At 36.4% G+C, this 20,710-nt stretch overlaps 1 protein-coding gene across 3 annotated transcripts in view; it reads left to right on the top strand.

Moving 5' to 3' along the window:
• LOC131040983 (uncharacterized) overlaps nucleotides 1-19,919 on the top strand; it is a 52,904-nt gene extending 32,985 nt beyond the window's left edge. The window contains exons 4-8 of one of the 3 annotated variants that reach the window (XR_009104951.2): nucleotides 10,845-10,963; nucleotides 11,508-11,742; nucleotides 11,941-12,064; nucleotides 19,026-19,289; nucleotides 19,494-19,919. Coding sequence is in view for 2 of the 3 variants with exons in the window: in XM_057973954.2 (XP_057829937.2) it covers nucleotides 10,845-10,963; nucleotides 11,508-11,742; nucleotides 11,941-12,064; nucleotides 19,026-19,105 (558 nt within the window). In the remaining variant the exon portion in view is untranslated. Of the gene's footprint in view, nucleotides 1-10,844; nucleotides 10,964-11,507; nucleotides 11,743-11,940; nucleotides 12,065-19,025 lie in introns of all 3 variants that reach the window. The other 2 variants (XM_057973954.2, XM_057973953.2) reach the window with 2 other exon arrangements.
• Nucleotides 19,920-20,710: the final 791 nt, after the last annotated feature.

Raw genomic sequence — 20,710 nt, 5'->3', positions numbered from 1 at the left:
TCAGGGAATAAATGCAGTCAGATTTGTGCTTATAATTGTTGTTGAATGATTGGTCTTATTGTCTGAAAAACAATATCAATTTTGATTGTTTTCATTCTTGGGAACCTGAGTATTGAATGTTTTGTCAACTGTTCGTAAAAAAATACTTTGAATTCTGAGTTAAGAAGTTTCAATAAATTTTATTCTTATTTGTCAAACAATTTTCATAAACAAATTCAAATCATAAAGCTCAATAACTCTTCTTGCATGCCAAGTGTTTGTCACTATGCTTAAGGGGAATAATTGAGTAGAAATCCATATGGGATTTTCCATCTACCGAAGGTTCAGGGAAGGGATTGCATTTTTGTGATGGTTGACCAGTTGACCAAGTTTGCTCTTTTCTTTGCTATCTCATTGGAGTACAAAGCAGCATAGATTGTGGATTTGTTTTTCAAGGAGGTGTTTAGACTCCATAGATTGCCAAAGAAGATATTCAATGGCAAGGATAGTAGGTTTCTCAACACTTTCTGGCAAGAGTTGTTCAAGTTAGCTGGCATAGAGTTAATCCCTAGCATGAGTTATCACCCTCAGGAGGAGATTTTGAATAAGTGGGTTGAGGGGTACTTGTGTAACTACGTTGTAGGGCAGCAGAAGGCCTGAATCAGGCGGTTGCATTTACGGGAACACTGTTATAACACTACCCATCATATGTTGATAGGGAAGTCTTCATTTAAGGCCTTGTATAGGTATGATGCTCCTTCATTTCTGGAAGTTGCATTTGTAGCAATAGGGCTCCCGAAGCCAAAGATTGGATTCAGGAGAGATAGGACATGCTTAAGTCTCTTAAGGATAATTTACAAAATACTCAAAATCAGAAAATGATTTATGCAGACAAGCACAAAGTTGAACATAGCTTCGAGGTTGGGGACTTGGTCTTCTTATGATTGCAGCCATGTAGATAGTCTTCATTGAAGAAAAGTTGTGCAGAAAAAAGTTGAAACCTTGATTCTATGGTCCTTATAGGATTATCAAGAGTAGGGGAGGTGGCTTATGAGCTCGAGCTACTAGAGAGTAGCAAGATTTCATGCATTGTGTCTCAAGGAGGTGCTAGGGTAACATATTATTACTTTAGCAGAGCTACCACCACTAGATGAGGAAGGCTGGTTAGTTTTGGTTCCCGATGAGATTTTGGATGTCAAGGTGAGGAAGTTGAGGAATAGGACAATTAAGGAATACCTTGTTAGATGGAGGAACTTGCCCATGGAGGATGCCACTTGAGAAGGAAAGCAGATTTTGCAACATCCTAATTTGCAATTGCTTGAGGGTAAACAATTTCCGGAAGGGAGGACTATAATGGCCCCATCCTTGTAGTCGCTCCTAGAGGACTTATTAACCTTTTTAATTCTCGCAGGCTATAGTTGAAATTAAGGGAATTATTTAATTTAATTATTTAATAGTACTCCTCAAAAGTAAATCATAAGGGTAATATCATTAAAATAATCTAATAAAGTGACTTTAATGGTGATTTAGGTGATATTTTAATTAAGTCACTTTATTAAGTTCCTCAACTCAAATTCAAATTAAAAAGAGAGGGAAAACCTAAAAGGTGTCTAGAACCTTCTTTGATAGTTATAAAAGAAAAAGGTTGGACCTCATTTGTATTAGGCTTAGTTTATTTCTCTTGTTGATTTGGAGAGCTTCTTGGAGCTTGAGCTCTAGGATGAAAACCCTAAGGGTTTCTTGGTTTCAGTAGTGCAACTATCTGCCCTAGCCAGTTGCTAGAACTATCACTCAGGTATTTCACAGTGCTCTACAGTTGATTGCTTCAAATTTTTGAAGTCTTCTTTGGAGACAAATTTGTAGAATTTGGAATTTGTTGCTATATTTTAAAAGATTAAAGATTGGATGTCTGGTTGAGTTAATTCGATTTATTTGAATAGAAGAAGCTTTTGTGTTCCTTGATGTAATTTTTGAGAGATTAATATTTGGGCGAATAAGACTCTTTTTGGCATGGAGTTTGTTCCTAGAGGCCACTGCATTTTTGTAAGCAATGAGAGTCTAAGTTGATATCCGATTTATAAATTCTTAGACATGGGGTGAAAGTTTGGAGCTTAGGTGCATATCATCTTCCATTTGCTGACACAAGTTCTTGGAAATCGGGGCTTCCTTATTGTGTTTTCCATGAAATTTCTGTTCTTCCTTTGTGAGGTATGTTTGCACTTTGTGAGACATTCTTTCCTAAAGGCATGTCTCTTTTTTGGCACGGCTACACTTGTTGCTATCTGAAACATCACTGGGAGAGTGTTGAAGGCAATTGGGGCTGAGTTTGCTGGCCACCACATTCTTTTCATGGTGCAACCCTCCCCTTTGAATGTGAGCCCTTTCTGTTTGGCGTGATTTCTGCTAGCTCTTGCTGGTAATGCCCTGTAACTCCAAACACAGGCATTATTGATATATGTTGGCTCTCTTATCAGTAGGGTTATTCATTACTGCTGTGCATATCGATCAAGGTGCAAGTTATTTACCTTTTTATTAGTAAATCTTTGATAATATCTTCTTTGTAAACCTCTGAACTAATTAATGATTGAATGTAATGGTATTTTCCAATTCTGAAGCATATTTCATATTGCTAGAATATTGTGCTTGGGCATTTCATTTCTATTGTATGTTAAACCTGCAATCTTGTGCCAAACGATTGCAAAACTGGAACTGAACATAAACAGCTATAGAATTGAAGATAAACTATAGCAATCCAATTCTAAACAGTAACACAGAGGCTCTGAAGTTGGAGTGTTAAAATGGAAAATTTGAAAATTGTTGCTAAGGGTCTTTATAGTTAGAAGTAGGAGTAAATTCTGATTGTTCTTGTGCTTCGGTTTGGAGGGAGACTACCTGGAGGAGATTTTGTCTTAGGCTTCTTATTCTTTCCTCTATCCTTGGAATATTAAGTCATCAATGCTTGGCTCTTAGAACTAGGAAACTATCCATCTGAAATAACTTGGCCTGCTCCCTAGCAAGACGCTCCCAAAACAACTCAAAGCTTGGCATCTTAAGCCTTTCCCCAAGGCATTTATAGTAGAATAGAAAGTAGATGAAAACACCGGAAATGGACCCTTCAACTTTGACAGAGTCAAGAAGATAGATTCTTTATCAAAATTCTCATGGTCACATCCTTTTAATTGTGACAAAATGTCACCCCCCCACATAAAGATAATAGTCACACAGAATAAATCACAATTTCTATCAATAGTTTCCTAGGCAATTTTATATAAGCCATTAAGGGCTTACTCGGATATAATTTCAAACTGGCTATTTAAAAAGGGGTCGACTCGGATATAATTTCAAACTGGTTACAGGCATGGGGATGGTCGACTGTCCCCACACGGACTCCTTGTCTCCGCATCTTGGAGATGCTTCCACAATTTTTTTATTTTAATTGGGGGTGGCTAGGAAACGTCCTGGAGCCACCTTTTGTATCACTGGAATGTCCCTGGCGTGGGTACACACTTGAAAAAATCCAGGGGACACATCCTTGGGGAACATAGATTGGATGCAATTATCCTAAAGCTTCTCAAAAACAGGAAGCTTTTCAGGAGCACAAATACCCCAAACAAATGGGTCTTGGAATGGAGCGAACCCATTTACTGTTTTAGCCACCAACTCATCATCCTTACTCCTTATTAGTGAGCTGATCACAAAGCTTTGTGATCTTCATAAGGTAATTGACCACTGTTTCTATATTGTTCATACGTGTGGCATTGATCTTGTTATTTATCAACAGTAGGTATGTTCAACTTAGATATAAAATGATCAAAGCATTAAACATCTCCCACTCAGTCTTTGTCTTTGTGATGGGAAGGATCAAATGGGCCGAACACAAAATAAAATACCCAAGAGTATCTTATCATCTCTTGAACAAAATCTCTCAAATGCTGAAGATTAGCTTAAGGATCACTTGAGAAGACTCCAAGGTTCATGAATGTAGGGTCACTACATGTGGATAAGCTCTGTTGGTTGATGTGATTATGCTGGAATCACAAGGGGACTTACATTTGAATGCCTGAATGCTTGATTTGCTGGAACTTGGGTCCTATCTACTCAGTTGGAAGATAAAAAAGAGCAAAAGAGATGGGGTTCGAGAAGTCTATGCTACTCCTAAAGCCTAGAATGTAAGAAGATGAGTGAATGGCTAGATGGAATCCTACTGGGCAAGGTCTCACCATCAACCTGAACAATTTGACACAAGCTCAGTGCAATCTTCTAAGGACATTTCGAAGATGTTCAAATTATTTCCATTGAACACTGCTCACCATTCAAGTTAATGCATAAACAATGGATGTATATCGATTTGGAGTTAAGCGCATAGTGTTCCAGTTGACCACACAAGGTACACTTCCAATCAACAAGAGGTTAGTGGTATGGACTAAACGGATTCCACATAAATGCATTCAACAAATTCCTCCATTTAATCTAATTATCATGAAAACAAAATGAGAAGTAGAAACCATGAGACTTGTTGAAATAATACATTTCACCATAACTTCAATGAAAAGAGTATCTCATTTACAAGTCTTCAACGACAATTTCTTCTCCTCCTATTCTATTCTAACTTCTATTCTATCTTCTATTCTATTCTCCTCCTGCTACTAACTATTCGCTTTTCACTACTCTATTCACTATTAGCTTCTTATTAATGTTTACAAATGAAGAGTCTGAGCTTTTATAGAGAGCTCATTTACAATGAATGGCCAAGACTGAATCTCCATCAATGGCCAAGATTTTACAATGAAACCCTAATTAGGGTTTGTTACAACAAACTTTTCTTAGCCAATGAGAGAGTTACATTCAAGAATGTGGACCAATGGATATTGAGGGTAGTTACATTGGAGTTTGTGCCTTCATATATGAGCTTGATTCATTGAACTTGGACGTGTTGATGTGGACCCCTCAGATTGGTGGAAGGGATGACTAGGGCTGCCACTTCAATCTTGCACTTGTAAACTTGATTTGATTCATCATCATGAAGGGATGTTGAGAGATATCTCTTGATACTTAACATTATTTAGTTGCTCAATGTGATGATGATGATGAGAAGCAAACTTTGATTAACTCTTCTGAAACTATCTGCTTCTTCAATCATGTTCGATGTAGGTCTTGTGATGACTTTGGTTGACCCTCCTTCATTTTTTGACATACTTGATGAATGATGCAACTGGTTGAATGTAGCTCCTCATTGTATTGACTTCAATTCTTGGATTCCCGAAGGGAATTCAAGATTTTAAAACATACTTCCATCATGTAGGTTATCCTTCCTTGATGGTCTAGTGCCTTGAGGTAGTTGGATGATTTCTCCTTTGCACTCCTGTGATCTCTCCATGTCAATGTGATAGAATGAGAACCTTGACGATATCCCGCTCTATTGCTTGCAGCTGTTGAACATTTGAAGTCTTTCAACCTAGTAACATTTTGAGTCTTCATGTAATTGAGGTGGTGAGAGGCTTTAAACACTTTGAGATCTTCTCCTCCTTGATGTTCTTGTGTTTGCTGATGAAGCTTCTTGAAGAGATTCTCCTTGTATCTTGCTTCATCTCCTGCAAAACAAACAAGCGAGTATCAAATACACTTGATATATAGATTTAATAAGAACATATAAAGAGAATTTGCCCTCATGAAGTGACACTTGAAGTTGTTTTAGCGCTCTTTGGAGAGGAGTTCTTGAAGTTTATTCCACCCTTGATGTTCATTAAGTTGCCCTCATCTTGCCTTTGAATTTACTTTCATTCTTGAAATTCACTTTTGCTGCTCAGAACATGAAGTTCGCTCCCCTCTGTCCATTCATGAAGTTCACTCTTGCATGTTGAGTTTGTGAAGTTCAATATGAAATTCGCTCATGCATGCTAATTCATGAAGTTGAGATTTGCTCATGTAGGTTTGAACATGAAGCTGAGATTCGCTTATGTATGTTTGAAGACGAAGATTGCTCTAGATGGTGTGCACGTGAAGCTTGTTTCAATCAATTCGTTCCAATCTTCTAAGTCATGAAGTTCACCTTTGTAGAAATTCGCTCTAAATCTTCAAATCCTGAAGTTCGCTCCAAACCTCTAACTCATGAAGTGCATTTTGTAAAGTTCGCTCCAAAAGGTGAAGTCATGAAGTAGGAAATTCGCTCCAATTGTTGAATTCATGAAGTAGGAAATTCGCTCCAAATGTTGAACTCATGAAGTTCGCTCCAAACTTGCAACTCATGAAGTATGAAATTCGCTCCAAAATGCAAAGTCATGAAGTTTGCTCCAAACTTGCAACTCATGAAGTATGAAATTCGCTCCAAAATGCAAAGTCATGAAGTTTGCTCCAAACTTGCAACTCAATAAGTATGAAATTCGCTCCAAAACATGAAGTCATGAATTAGGAGATTCACTCCAATTTGTCAGTTCATGAAGTACATTTGAAATCCGCTCTAACATGAAGTCTTATTTCAATCACCTTGCTTGTCTCTTCCAAACATGAAGTTCGCTCCAATCTTCTAAGTCATGAAGTCGCTCCATTTCTCCAAGTCATGAAGTCGCTCCATTTCTCCAAGTCGTGAAGTCGCTTCAAATCTCCAAGTCATGAAGTGCTGAAGTGGGCTCATCTGTGGTGATTTGTGAAGTGCTGAAGTGTGCTCATATCCTCCAATTTATGAAATACTCTCTTCTGTTTCAGTTTGTGAAGTGTGCTCTCATTGGCCCGACTCATTCAAAATCATCCCCTCATAGGCATCAAATTAGCTTTAAGAAAAATGCATCTATTTAGCTGCCTTGTATCTTGTCTTGGGTGCATTCGCTCATCTCCTTTTAATCATGAATTTCTCTCCAAACGCACAACTCATGAAGTCACTTCAATTTTCAAACTCGTGAAGTTCACCTTTACATGAAATTCGCTCCAATTTGTTGATTCATGAAGTATGAACCTCACTCCATTTTCTTGACTTGTGCAATTCGCTTCAAACTTCCTAAACATGAAGCTCTCTCTCTAAATTGTTGACTCATGAAGTGCGCTCTAAATCCTCAACACATGAAGTTGCTCCTATCAGCCATCACATGAAGTTTGCTCCTCTCCTCGAAGTGATGAAGTACACTCCTCTAGCCTTGAGCATGAAGTGGATTTCAAACTTGAAGAAATTTGTTGTTAGTAAACATGATGCACTTGCTCGCTCTTCTTCATCATTCCATGAGCTTCCCTTTGCTTTTGTATCAAACTCCGACTCTGTTTAAGGTGGTGAATCTCCTCCATTCAGCTCTGTAAGTGCATAGTAATGGTCTGATCCACCCTCTTCATGTGATCAAATCTTGTTATTGTCCCTTTCCCAAATGTGGATATTGATGTGTGAGTCCTCCTTGAATTTGATTTGCCTTGGAGTGTAATCTTTGAACTTCCTAATGAAATCATCTCTTTATCAGCTTTTGGTCCCCTTATCAAAACCTGAAAGACACATAATGAATCAAGAATCCTGCAAATAAAACAATCTTACACACCCCTAATGCATCATTAATTGTGCTTTCAAATATCAATTCAAATCTGGGAAATAACAATCCACTGATGGAATTAGTCCTTGAAATCAGTTCTGATCTGAATTTTGATCCTCAAATTTGTAGTTCTCTCTCTGTCTGCTGCAATTCGCTGTCTTTAGATTGCAGAGCAGATCGTATCAATTGCTTTGATTAATGCCTTGGAATGCGGATGGATGTCCTCTTATATAGACGGTGGATGTTAAAGGGTCTGTTTTACTCTATCTTCATTAAAGTGACACATCTTCATTCAGAGGCCTGCTCCTTATTTTTTTGTTGCCACACCTTGCAAGGACTGATGAGGTGGATACTTTATCTTTTAAAATTCCCAAAAAAACTTTTCTTTCATTCAAAATTTCTGGTGGGGCCCATGCAATATCAAAGACAAAAAACATTTTTCCAGTGGTTAGTGGGTCCCAGCAAGAGTCCTTAAGACAAATCTATTTAATTCTCCATTTTGGAGTGTGTGGGGCCCAGCATATAATGTGATACGGTGGAGAGAAATAAGAGGGGGGAGTGGTAGGAAATGTTAAGGGTAGCTGCTACGTGGAGAAAGAGGGGGAATGGGATGTTGGAGGAAAGGGGGACATAAGGGATATAAATGATGGAAGTAGGAGATACGTGGGGTTAGGAGGTATAAGGGGTAGTAATGATGAGAAATGGAAATGGGAGTGATCGGGTTTAGGCACCCACTGACATGACTGGGAGAAGTGGAAGGGATTAAGCCTTCGCTGGGCAAAGGGAGTGTTGAACCTCACTTCATTCTTAAGAGGGGGACTTGATCAGCTCCTGAGCAACTATGAACAAAAGGCTAATAGCAAAGACTTGACAACAACTAACAACTAAACTAAGACGACTAACCTAGAAAGTGAAAAGGTGGGGGTCCCCATTTGCAATGGGGCGATGTGTGAACACCTCACAACAGGTCCTTTACTGAATCTAGGTTGATTAACTTTCCCTTGGCTGACCTTTTGTTATGTTTGACAAACTGAACTAGGTTGGTAGGAGGTGCAACTTTTGTCTTTACAGAAACACCAAAATTCAACCTTCTCTATTAGCATCTGCAATCTGCATTTCCAAGGTATGAAGTTGGAAGTACTTTGTAGAACTGAGACTAGTCATTCTTGCAGTTTTTGGAACATGCTAAGCCAAACAGATCATTTGGGAATAATTTAGAGCAGCCTATCACAGGTGGGAATCAACATTCTAATTACTGGAGTACTTAGGGCATCCCTGTGGATCATTTTAATCATTGAAGCAAGGGCATCACACCAGCTGAATTCCTTAGACAACTTCTTGGCATAGTCAGCAGCCAAATCCATACACACATCTGCAAGATTTCAGTTTACCTGCTTTGGTACAATGTTATATTTTCAGACCATGGTAAGCAGATTCTACACTTTGAAAATCAATCCTAACTGCAAAGTAGGCTTAAAAAGGAAAACTTCAATCAAAACAGCAGATCTGAGTATGCTAATCTATAAACACATACTGCTGGAAATATAAACAACAAATACACATTATTGAAATCTGAAACCTGCTAATGTTTTCTCATTGAATCTGAAAGAAATACACTGAACTAGGGAATGAACGAATGAATCACACTCACATCCCTGCCTTTCGTTTATAGGTGAAGAAGGAAAAAAAAGAAGCAAAAGCAAAGCCTAATCTTAGTCTTTTAAATCTGAAACAGCATGCATGAAAACTAAGACTTCTAAATAATGCAAGGTATCGCTTCTGTGCCATCATCATAAGAATACTAGCCCGGCAACTCAAGGTAAAACATTAAACAGCAAGAACACTGATATCAGGTTTGTTACTGGCATTCAAACTTCTAGCAAGCTTTCTGCTGGGTATACTTGAATTGGCCCTTGGAAAACTGTATAGAGATCCCAGTGAATCCCTGATATAAAGGCATAATCCCATTAGTGAATATTTTTGAAATTGGACTTCAAGGTGTACAATGGACAGCTATTTATTTATATATGACTACTGCATTGGGCTTGAATTTTAAAAAGGATATCAATATTTTATATCACACGAAAGTATAAATTAGAATGGGTGAAGAAAGTCATCATGGAATTGCACTTCTGCAGAAACTCTAATAGAAACTTGACACAAGTTGTCAAAAGGTGAGAATTTCTCGCAACTACATGAAACTTTTTAATAGTGTATATATGTTTGGTAGCTTAATTTTCTTAACTAGAATCTCACTAGGTCTCAGTTTTTTAGTTAATAGTGTTTCATAATTATGACAACCAAATTTTGAACATTTGAAGGCTTCAAAAGAACTTCTTCAGATGTGAATATTGTAGTTAGCATTATTTCATGGTTTATGGCAACCAAATTCTAGACATTTGAAGGTCTTCACAACAAATATTAAGATACATTAGAAGGAACTTCCTACTATGATTTATAGTTTGGCAAGGGCGATATCTTTGAGTTGACTGAATTTACTGATTAGATTGGTTGGAAGATACGGAATCTAGTTTTGACTTTTAATCTGCATATCTCTTCAATTGTAAGATGCAGTTGTACAATCTACAATTGTAATATATTCAAGAGAAATAGCAGTATTGCAACTGATGTATGTATTGAAGGGTTTAACTCGCAAGTTCATGAGAATCTAGGATTCAAACAAATCAAGCATTTCTCCCTAATGTGAGAATCAAATTCTCACACAGTAAAAATGCTAGTAAAGAAGCAATTTGAATCTCATCTACATTTGATATGGGTAAAATTCTGTTGGTCACTTGGAAGCAATCCAGAGTTGCCTCATTTTTGACTGAAGGGGATACAGAGCAGCAGTTGATATAGGGCCTTCCATGGGTTCTCGAGGGTCTGGTATTAAGGAAGAATCAAACAAATCACTTATTATGTTATTATCAAACTGGCATAGAGTTGCAACGAATTCAGAACAAAGAAAGAGGGATTTAAGTTGAATTATTTAAGGGAGTAATCTCCTAATGCAAATCTAAGTACCTTACAAATGAGTTTCAAGAATAGCTACTTGCTAGACATTGATTGCATGTCCAGTTTTATGTTAACCAAAAGACTAATGAAATATAACTTTGCCCATCCTTATGCTCAATTTTTCATGCATTTCTATCTTTATATAGCTTGAAAATCTGTTGCAAAGACATTCTCAGTTCCATACAAGGTTTTTAGTATTGTATTCATGTCTAAGTTAACATGCTAAATTGTAAGTTGATGATCCATAATTGATATTTCGTTGTCTTAAAACTATTTAGCTATTTAGAAGTTGCAGTGTATTCTGTGCACTTGTTCTGATGCAATTAAATATTTTTTATTTCTTAGGGAACAATGATCAAATTTGCCAAGAATTTATCTTCCTGGGCATCAGCTGTGGGCAAGAAAGAAGTCATCATCATTTCTAGTTTGGATTCTGGGAAGATGCAAGAATATGGCATGAACAGGTAAATTCTTGTTTCTAATATAGAAGGGTTTAATGATTAATCTTAAAGCTGCAATTCTATTTAAATGCAGGGAATTAGTTCCATTTTTTGAAAATCACTTCATCTCATTTAAAAGTTTGGTTCAAGATGGCCATTGAAAACTTGCAGAAGAATTTTCGACCCTTAACAAAATGTTCTTGTTCCATTTTTCCATATTCTGGATTTTAAATGTGCATTTTGGTAATGCCATATAATATTAAAAGTTCATTTTGATTTTTTAAAGGACTCAGATTTAAACATTCCTGTATTTTTATTATATCTCTAGTTATTCTGTAAGGAATTTATATGTTTGAATTTCTAATTCATGATTAATATTTTTACAGCAACATGAAGTAATTTCTTTCAATATATATTATAATACTTCTGAAGACTTTTGTCAAAATAAATATTTTTTTATCATTAATTGCAACTGTTCAGAGATGATTGCTTTGTTAATGCATGTCCACTTCTTTTTAGTAGTTGAGAACCCACAAATTTGCTTAAGTTTTTTTTTTGTAAAAAACAGTCAACAGATCCATTATATTTCCTCTGCCAAAGCAGATGGCACAGATGACAAATGTGAGGAATTAGGTTGGAAGAAACTAGAGCAGTTTGTGCCATCACAGAAAGGATGGCAGTATCTGTTTTCTCAGTTGTCTCAGGAGTTTGTACAAGATGAGTTGTTTTTAGCAGATGATGAATTGACAGATGAGGATTACTTTTCTAGTTTGCCTTTTGCCTCTTTGTTCTCAAGCTGCCAGGTGGATCCTTTTTTCTTTTTTAATAAGTTTCAGTAACTTAATTGTTTAGTTCTATCATGTACAAAGTATCTGTGTTTGTTATCCACTAATAGTAAATTAAAATAATCATTTGGTATTCTATGTGTTCAATTGATGGTTGTTTCCTCATCTAACATATGTATAAAATTTAACCCATGTCCTGGCATTGTCTGATCTTAGGCAAAAGGTTTGAAGGTTACATGCCTTTTCTGTTTCTGCTCTGAAGGAGATAATATGAGAGATGCTTTTGTATTGGCTGAGGCAGTATATAAACTGCTTGGCCTATGTGCAAGCACTTCTGCGAGTAAGTTCCCCCTTGCTTCAGATAATAGTTATAGATCCTAAAATGGAGGTTTCCAGAAGTTATTTAACTTTTTACCATCTCAATAAGCTTTTTTTTTCAAGATTTAGGCTTTTAGCAATTCCTTTTACAGCTCTTTAACATAATAAATGTTTGAACAACAAAGTGTTTATTTTTGCTGCACACTTAATTTTTCAACACAATATTCTAAAATTATGAAATTAGAAATGTTCTGAATGTCAAAAAAAAGGCATCATGAATATGTGTCACTTAAAAGAATGAAATAAGACATTGCCTATCTTACAGTATATAATATTTACTATTCTTGATATTTATTTTCCTTTTATAGTAATTTCCTTATTTTGAGGATGCCACTTCTCAAGTACCTTGTACAGCATTACCAAATTGTGTACAGTATATTTCACACATGCTTCTTAGAAGTGCCGTTTCTTTTTCTGTTACTCCCTTTTTCTTATCTTTTGTACTAAGTTTGTCACTTAAATGTAGTTGTTGTGCATAACCTTAAGTTTGGAATCACAACACACTAAGTTTGGACTAATACTTTTTTAAAAATTAGTAGCTTTATTGAGTAAAATACAAAGGCCTGTTCAGCCAGTGATTATAGATCCGTGTAGAAGTTTGCAGTGTACGTTTCTTATACGTGAATCCTGGATAGCTGGAATGAGGAGCCAGTGCATCCTCTAAATCATTCAATGATGCATAGGAAAAAAAAGATCTTGGGCAGCCAGTTTAGTTTCAACAAGCTGCACCAGCACACAATAGAATACGATTTCACACTGTATACTCTTCTAGAACACACACCAAGAGTTGGAGAGTGGAAAAATATGTCAACACTAACCAGATAGGCTGTGCAATAACAACCATCAATCTTTAGCAAACACACTGCAAAAAAAGAGGAAGCAAATGAAATCAAGAAAACTCGAAGAGCATGGTTGACTGTGCCATATGCTGAGGGTTCCTGTTGGGAGACCTGCGCCTTGATTAACCAAATCATCTGCAATGCTGTTATTTGCTCGTTGGGTGTACGGAACTTGGGTGTACGGAACTCAATTAATATAATAATACTAAAAGTAAAATTTTTACTAATATAATTTATATGCTTAATCACGTGCTGCAGAAATACACTTTTGTGGTGAGATAATTTAACTGCATTGCTTATTGACTGAGTCTCTCTATTGACTTTGATCTAATGTTCTTTCTTCAACTGCAAATTGCCAGCCAATTTTTAATGCTTGGGTTCCTGCAACATTGTTAGAGGCCACTCCCATACCTGCAGCAAATTTGAAAATTAAATATCCAGCAGAAAGAAGGGCACCTCCACCTCCAGCACTTCCCGTGTTACATTTTTGTGCTCCATCAAAATAAAGGATTGTGTGTCTGTTTTGGGTAGTTGGGGGGTTAACATTTATGTTTTAGACTTTCTTCTGACCTTGGAACCATCCTGGGTTGAATCTCTAAGGAGAGTGAGAATGTTGTCTCAGTTCCATAGACTGTTTAGTCTCGTGGATGTCATTAAAATCTTTCATTCTTTCATCCTCCTTGAAACATATTGCACATCTGTTAGGACCAATAAATTTTTGTTTTTGAAGATTGTTTAATGTCAATTGTTGGTTTTGTAAGAGTAAAAAAAAGTTCACTTTGGTGATGGCACTGATATGCCAAATGTGCCTCCGTTTGGGAAGAGTGGGATGATTTCAAAACAAAATTGTTTATCCTTTCTGACTGAGCATGATCCCATCCCTCTATTACTCCCCCAAATAACTTTGTCTTCAGCTAGAAGGTCTAGTGGGGTCTGCCCTTTAAAACTGTTGATCAAGGCCTTCCAATCTTCCCATATGCATTGGAATATTCATTTCATAGCAGCTTTTGACTTTTGTCATTGCATTGAAGTTCACAACTTGAAATGAAGTAAGTTTATTTTTTGATTTAACCATTCCTTTATCTGTTCATATACTCTACACTTGCAATCTCCCATGATTTTTCCCTCTAGAATGAGAGATCTAGCATCATTTATTGGCAGCCAAGAGAGACGCTATGGAATAGGGAATTGTATAGCTTCAATGTTCCTCCATATAGTGGTCCACTTGAAAATAGGAGGTTGACAAAATTCGTCAAACATGCTGGTGTGAATGGGGTATATCACCTAACCACTTTCCCTTTTAGGCCCTTTTCACACCTATTTATTTAAATTCCCTTAGGGTATTTACTTTTGTTTCTCCAGTCATGAGATCACAACATTACTCATAATCTCATGTTGTCCTATATGTCATCCTTTCCTGCATATACAGGGGTCCTCTATGTACATTTCATTTCATTGCATTGTATACTATTGTATGAGTATTGACATTATAGTATTTCCATTGCTTCTCTCTTTTGTGGAAAGTTATTTTGGTGTTGAACCTTGCTCTTGTAGTTTTTTTGGTGACTTCATTTATTAGAGCTTCAAATCTGAAAGCTCCATTTTTTTGAGATATTTTTGCCAAAGGCTATGGAGAAGAAGAGTCAACCATTGATGTTTGTTGGCTATTGTGATGATGCGAAGGCATATAGGTTATTTGACCTTGTCACTCGAGATGTCCTTTTTTGTCAAAATGTCTAGTTTGATGAGCACTTCACTCAGATGGATACACCACCTACCCCCTCACTACTACTCTTCCATCTCTTGAGGGCAGTTTACTTCTTGAGGATGGTGAAGATAATGGTCTTGATTCACCACCTCTTCATGCACAGTCTTTACGTGTTTGGGTCCACAGTACTCTTGAGGAGGTTGGACCTTTGGTTGGTGATCCTACAAATTCTCACCACTTTCACAAGTCTTTTGAGTCATGCTTTTTCAGATGATTGTTGGATGTTTTTTAGATATTGCAAGTATTTCAGAATGAGACAATGCTGTGGCCAAGGAGTATTTTTCTTTGTTGAAGAATCACATATGGGATCTTGTACCTCTTCCCAAGAGAAAAAAGTTGGTTCAGTGCAATTGGGTGTATAGAACCAAATATACAACAAATGGCTCCATTAAAAGGTAGAAGTCATGGCTTGTGGCTAAGGGGTTTTCATAGGTTGAGGGCATTGATTATTTGAGACCTTTGCTTGTATTTTTAATATTGATTCTATTTATGTTGTACTTATTCCTACTACATCATAGGGATTGTGATGATATGCCAAAGACTTCTAGAAATATTCCTAGGACTTAAGTAAACTTAACATGTAAACATGTGTGAAAAGGGCTTAACTAATGTCTAGTTAGATAACATACCTTGTTCACTATGCAAAGGGAGAAACCGGTTAGGAAACACCCCTTGTTCACACCAACAATTGCAAGCATGTCTTCATTTATGTCAAGTTTCACACTGTTTACTAGTTGCCCTTCACTTAAAGTTGATGCTAAATTGTATCAGCAATTGGTTGGTAGTCTTTTGTACTTCACACAGTCATCGTGATATTTCCTTTGTAGTGGGTTTTGTTTGTAATTTCTCTTAAGATCCTCATGACAATCATTGAAAGACAACTAAAGTGTATCTTAGGTATATCCAACACACTTCACATTCTGGCATTCACTACACATTAGGATCTTCTTGGATTGTGGGCTTCATTTATTTAGATTGTGCTGGTGACGATGATTGGAGGTCTACTTCTGGCAGTAGTCTTGCAAAATATCAACAACTATTGCATTCATTTTAAAGATTAAGTATTGAGGTGTGGTTCTTGATAGCAAAGAGGTTCTTTAGCTTTGCCCATTGATGACAGACTAATCAGAGAGCCATTCACGTTTCATGTAACCTAGTGGAGCATCAACAGACTAAGCATGTTGAGATCCACATGCACTTCATTTGGTAGCTCATCTAGGGTGGTGATCTTAGCTTGGAGTAATTGCCTTAGAATTGGGGGGGGGGGTGGAATTGGTATAATTTAATTTTTACTTATTTAAACTTTAACAAAAATAACACCACACACAAAATTTACACAATAGAGAACACAAATTTACGTGGAAACCCTTTTGGGAGAAAACCATGGTGAAGGACTGCTTGGATCTACTATCCAAATTCAGCCTCACAAAAATAATATAGAGATCTTACAATTTTTGTAGGCACCAACCCACTGGAGACACTAATCCCCACTTACAAAATTTGCACGCACTAGCCTATTGGAGACACCGATCCCCACAACTGAGCACCAATTCAGCAAGAGACACCAATCTCTTTGATCAGGAGGTAACAGCCTCTTTTGCTTTCTGAAAATTACTTCTTCAATGGATGATGAGCATTTAGCCCTGCTCCAACAATCTTCTCATTGGGATGATATCGACTTTCACTTCATATTCTACACTTCAATCTTCTTCACAAATATTTAGTTGCATTAGAAATAAATTTGCTCTACATCAATTCTGTTCTGCGCTCAAAAGATGGAACATTTTAACACTTCGCCACACATACTCTCACCACTACCTTGCAAAAATACTCCTTTTTATACCCATTTTAGGTGCCAAAAATCAATGCAATAAATCCATAGGTCTACCACTCTTTTCAAAAATATGACTATTATTAGGTTGGTCAAATACGTTATTCAATTTTTGCCTTAGAATCTTTTTTTTACGTCATAGTGCTAGGTCGGCCCATTGGGGGTTGGGGTTGCCCATACTTCATGCCAAAAACAAGACCAATCTTCAACCACTGACCATGAAAGCAAGGAGAGTACTTGCATGCTTAGACAAATTTTGTCTTGTCGCCCTATTGGGGGTCAGGTTTCATCCTTACCTCATGCCAAACTTACTCACATGTGTTAACTAGCAAGTCTCAATGCCTAAGTCTGATTGCCTTAGACAATTCTGTGGAGTGAAAAAACTAAGTCAAGGTTAGGGGTTTGGAGGTTCCCCTTAACACATACAAAATATTGGAAATCACAAGCATAACTTATGCAAACTAACCATCGATGAAAGCCTGGTCATTTCAAGAGTTGGGGGTTGGCTCTCTCTCTTCCCTCATACAAGAAGCTGCATCCAACACACATCAAGTGCCAAGTCCAATCGTCGATGGGTTAGACGAATATGGGGATAGGGAATCGACCCTTCACCCTACCACATACCAAACATGCAATTTGCAAATGTCAGACACCAAGAGCAAACTAACCATCGATGAAAGCCTAGTCATTTCAAGAGTTGGTGGTTGGCTCTCTCTCTTCCCTCATACAAGAAGCTGCATCCAACACACATGAAGTGCCAAGTCTGATCGTCGATGGGTTAGATGAATGTGGGGATAGGGAATCGACCCTTCACCCTACCACATACCAAACATGCAATTTGCAAATGTTAAGACACCAAGACCAATCACCGATGAGAGGGGCTAGCACAAATCGGGGGTCAGGGGTTGGACCACCTTCATGCCTCTTTCCAAAAACAAAATTCAACAAATGTTAAATAGGAACCCTGATCAGCAATGAGTTTCAAGACAATTTCGGGGGTTGCGGTTTGGCCCTACCACATATCACATGCTAGAAATTGAAACTTTTAAATGTTCTATAATCAAATTAATTTGACACAAAGGACACTTTGACAAGTAATCTCATCCTTGCAATACATCAACAACCTCTGATATTGACAACTTTTGACATCAAAACATAACAGTCAACCATCTTTGACATCAATTACAACATTTCCAATAGGGACCTGTCTTTGAGTTGTTTTGCTCTTTTCTTTTTTCCCTAAGTTGCACTTAAGGGCCGATGTTGGTGTGCATGGGGTATATTACCTACTTAGTTTCTCTTTTAGGTCGTTTTTACACTTAGTTAAGCTAGTCAAGGTATTTACTCTGTGTTTCAAATCATGAGATCATGACACTTGTCACAATCTCATGTTGTCCTATGTTTCACCCTTGCATATATCCAAGGGTCCTCTTTGCATTTTAGTCTATTACATTGTATACTATTGTATGAGTATTGGCATTATCATATTTTTGTAATGCCTCAACTTTTACACTAGAACATTCATGGGCAAAGCACAAACCATCAAATTTTCGCGATACAAAAGTGGTAATACATAATTACACAAAACCCAAGATCCTGTAATATCCCCAATTAAACAATTTGAAAATTTTCTTCTAACTCAGCAATGAACAACAAATCTGAAGAAAACACTTATTTTTCAAACTCTCTTCAACATAATAAAGAAATATTAAAATATCTACAGGATTGATAAAGTTCTTCATAAAACAATGCACCTGAATTTAACCAAACTTACCATAAAAACTCCAGTATGTCTTAATTAATTTGTTTCCTTTAGCTCAAATCAATTTCTGTACCTATTTAATCAATCACACTTGTGTATGTGATCAAAGTAGCTTCGTTTTGATTAGTTGATTTATTGAAAGAGTGCATATTAGAAGTTTTAAATCCGTAAAAAATCTTATATTTAGTCTTTTTCTCAATTTGCCTAGTCTTTACTGAGTTTGCGTGCAGAGTCTGAGTTTGAGTCTAAATCATCTTGCTGAGTATGGGTCGTGTGTGTGTGTATGTGTATTTGGTCAATGGACTAAATTGGTGCCTTGCTTAGCAGTGATGTTGGAAACTAACTTTATCTTTATCTCTACCTTTTTGCCAATTTATAAAAGGAATCCATTATCTTTAATGAGGGAAATTTCCAGTGATCTAGCCTAGTAAATTTGAAGCAATTGCCTTGACTGCAACCATAGCATGTTAAAATGTCATGAAAGCATGACATTAAACTTTAAAGTTAAAAGAAGTGTATTTATAATTTAGCTTGATTGCAGGATATCGTGGTCATTACAATTTAAATGACAGGAAATTCGCTCTTAAATGATTTGTGGCAAATACATTAAATAAATGAGCATATCTTTCAAATATAATTTCTCTCATGGGGTATTGACTAGGAATGGATATTGTGAATATTAATATTTGGTTCTCTTAACTATTTATGGTCTCTATATTTCAGGCAATAAAAATACAGAGTGGGTTATTCCATTGTCATGGAAATCTGTTTATGGTCCAGGTCCAGATATTTCAATATTTTGAAGAACTTGGATCTATGTCTAGTGACCAGGCTGGGTTGGTATTTTTGTTTGTTTGAAGGCACACTTCTTGCATTTTCAAATATATTTGTTGTAATCTATCTGGCAAAGTGCATTGATAGAGAGATATATAGGCAGATATAAGCCTAGAATTATTCAACTCAGCTGTGACAAAGGATGCTTCACAGGTATTTAATTTGAGGTTGGCCTTTCATTTATAGCCCTTAAATTGTCCAGCTCGAAGAAAGATGGACTATCAAATTTATTATAATGGACAAGTTTAAATAGCACTTATATATTTTTCATTTCTTGCTGGGAAGATTGTTTTGTTACCAGAAACTTGAAAGGTGTGCCAGTGCTTTTCTTATTCAAACTTTATTCTTTTTGTCCAGATAATATCAATGTTAATTGTGTACAAGCCAATGCACCATGTACCATACTTATCAGAATCTTATTCAAGGAGAGAAAGGAATGAAAACAAGCCAATGAGCCATGCTCTATACTTCGTCTGAATCTTATTTCAGGAGAGAAAGCAATGAAAAATGTTCTATCAATAAACACTGAAATTTATTGTTTTTCCTTTTCTGTCATTGGGCATTCTGGGGAGGCCTATGTAACTGTAGCGGTACTGGTATAGTTACCTTTCAGGTTTTCAACTATATAAAAAACACACAACTAATTTGCAGTCAGTTCTCTACTTATGTGGTTGAACGAACCAATTGCTGATTTTGATGTTCATATTTAATTCTTGAGTTTGACTCTAACTATTGACTATTTCCCTATTTTGAATCAGTAATATAAATCTATGTGGTATATCATGACATGATTCATTTAATAGTTTGTTTTTTGTTTTATTTTGAACATGTGACAATGATATTACACTTGAATTTGTTAAATTTATCTATAATTTTTATATATTTGAAATTTATTCTCTGGATGGGGTTAAAAATTAACAGTGAACCCATGGACCGGTGCATGAGCTAAATTTATATAGACTAATTACTTTTTTGTAATAATGAAAACTTTTGATAAATTCTTGTGTCATCAAACATAGATTAGTATTTATGTTTTTCTCAGATTAAAATTAAAGATCTCTCTCATATAGTTTTGGAAAAATATAGACATTGAATAAACAGAACATTCCTCTGATAAATCAGTAATCAATAGTAATGATGAATATGCCCTTTGTTTTTTGACAATTTTTTTAGTGTAGGATACCTAGGGTTATTGGAGCCTAGACTCAAAACAGTCGTCAAGATGCCAACACCCATGTGGTATTTACTAACTGCACTGAGTAAAAAAAACAGAAGAATATAGAATGCAGAAAATAAGAAACTGGGAAATCGGCTTCTTTTCAACATCCAAACATCTTCAAGCTATATCTCATCTAGAAACTGATGAACCAATCTGACAAAAAGGCACATTCATTTTTCTCAGTTGATCCCAATCAGTCTATAAATTGAATCACTGATTCAGCATCATTTGAGGAAAAGGTATCAAATCATAACTAACAATCACAGTTACATTTATTCATCATAGGGGGTCCTGCTCTGAACCTATTGAAACATTATCGGCAGAACAATATTCATGATCTACACAACTCTCTTTC

Source organism: Cryptomeria japonica, chromosome 4 (assembly GCF_030272615.1).
Source record: "Cryptomeria japonica chromosome 4, Sugi_1.0, whole genome shotgun sequence".
Taxonomy (NCBI): domain Eukaryota; kingdom Viridiplantae; phylum Streptophyta; class Pinopsida; order Cupressales; family Cupressaceae; genus Cryptomeria; species Cryptomeria japonica.
Note: the sequence above shows the minus strand (reverse complement) of the source record. Positions and strands in the feature narration are given on the sequence as shown.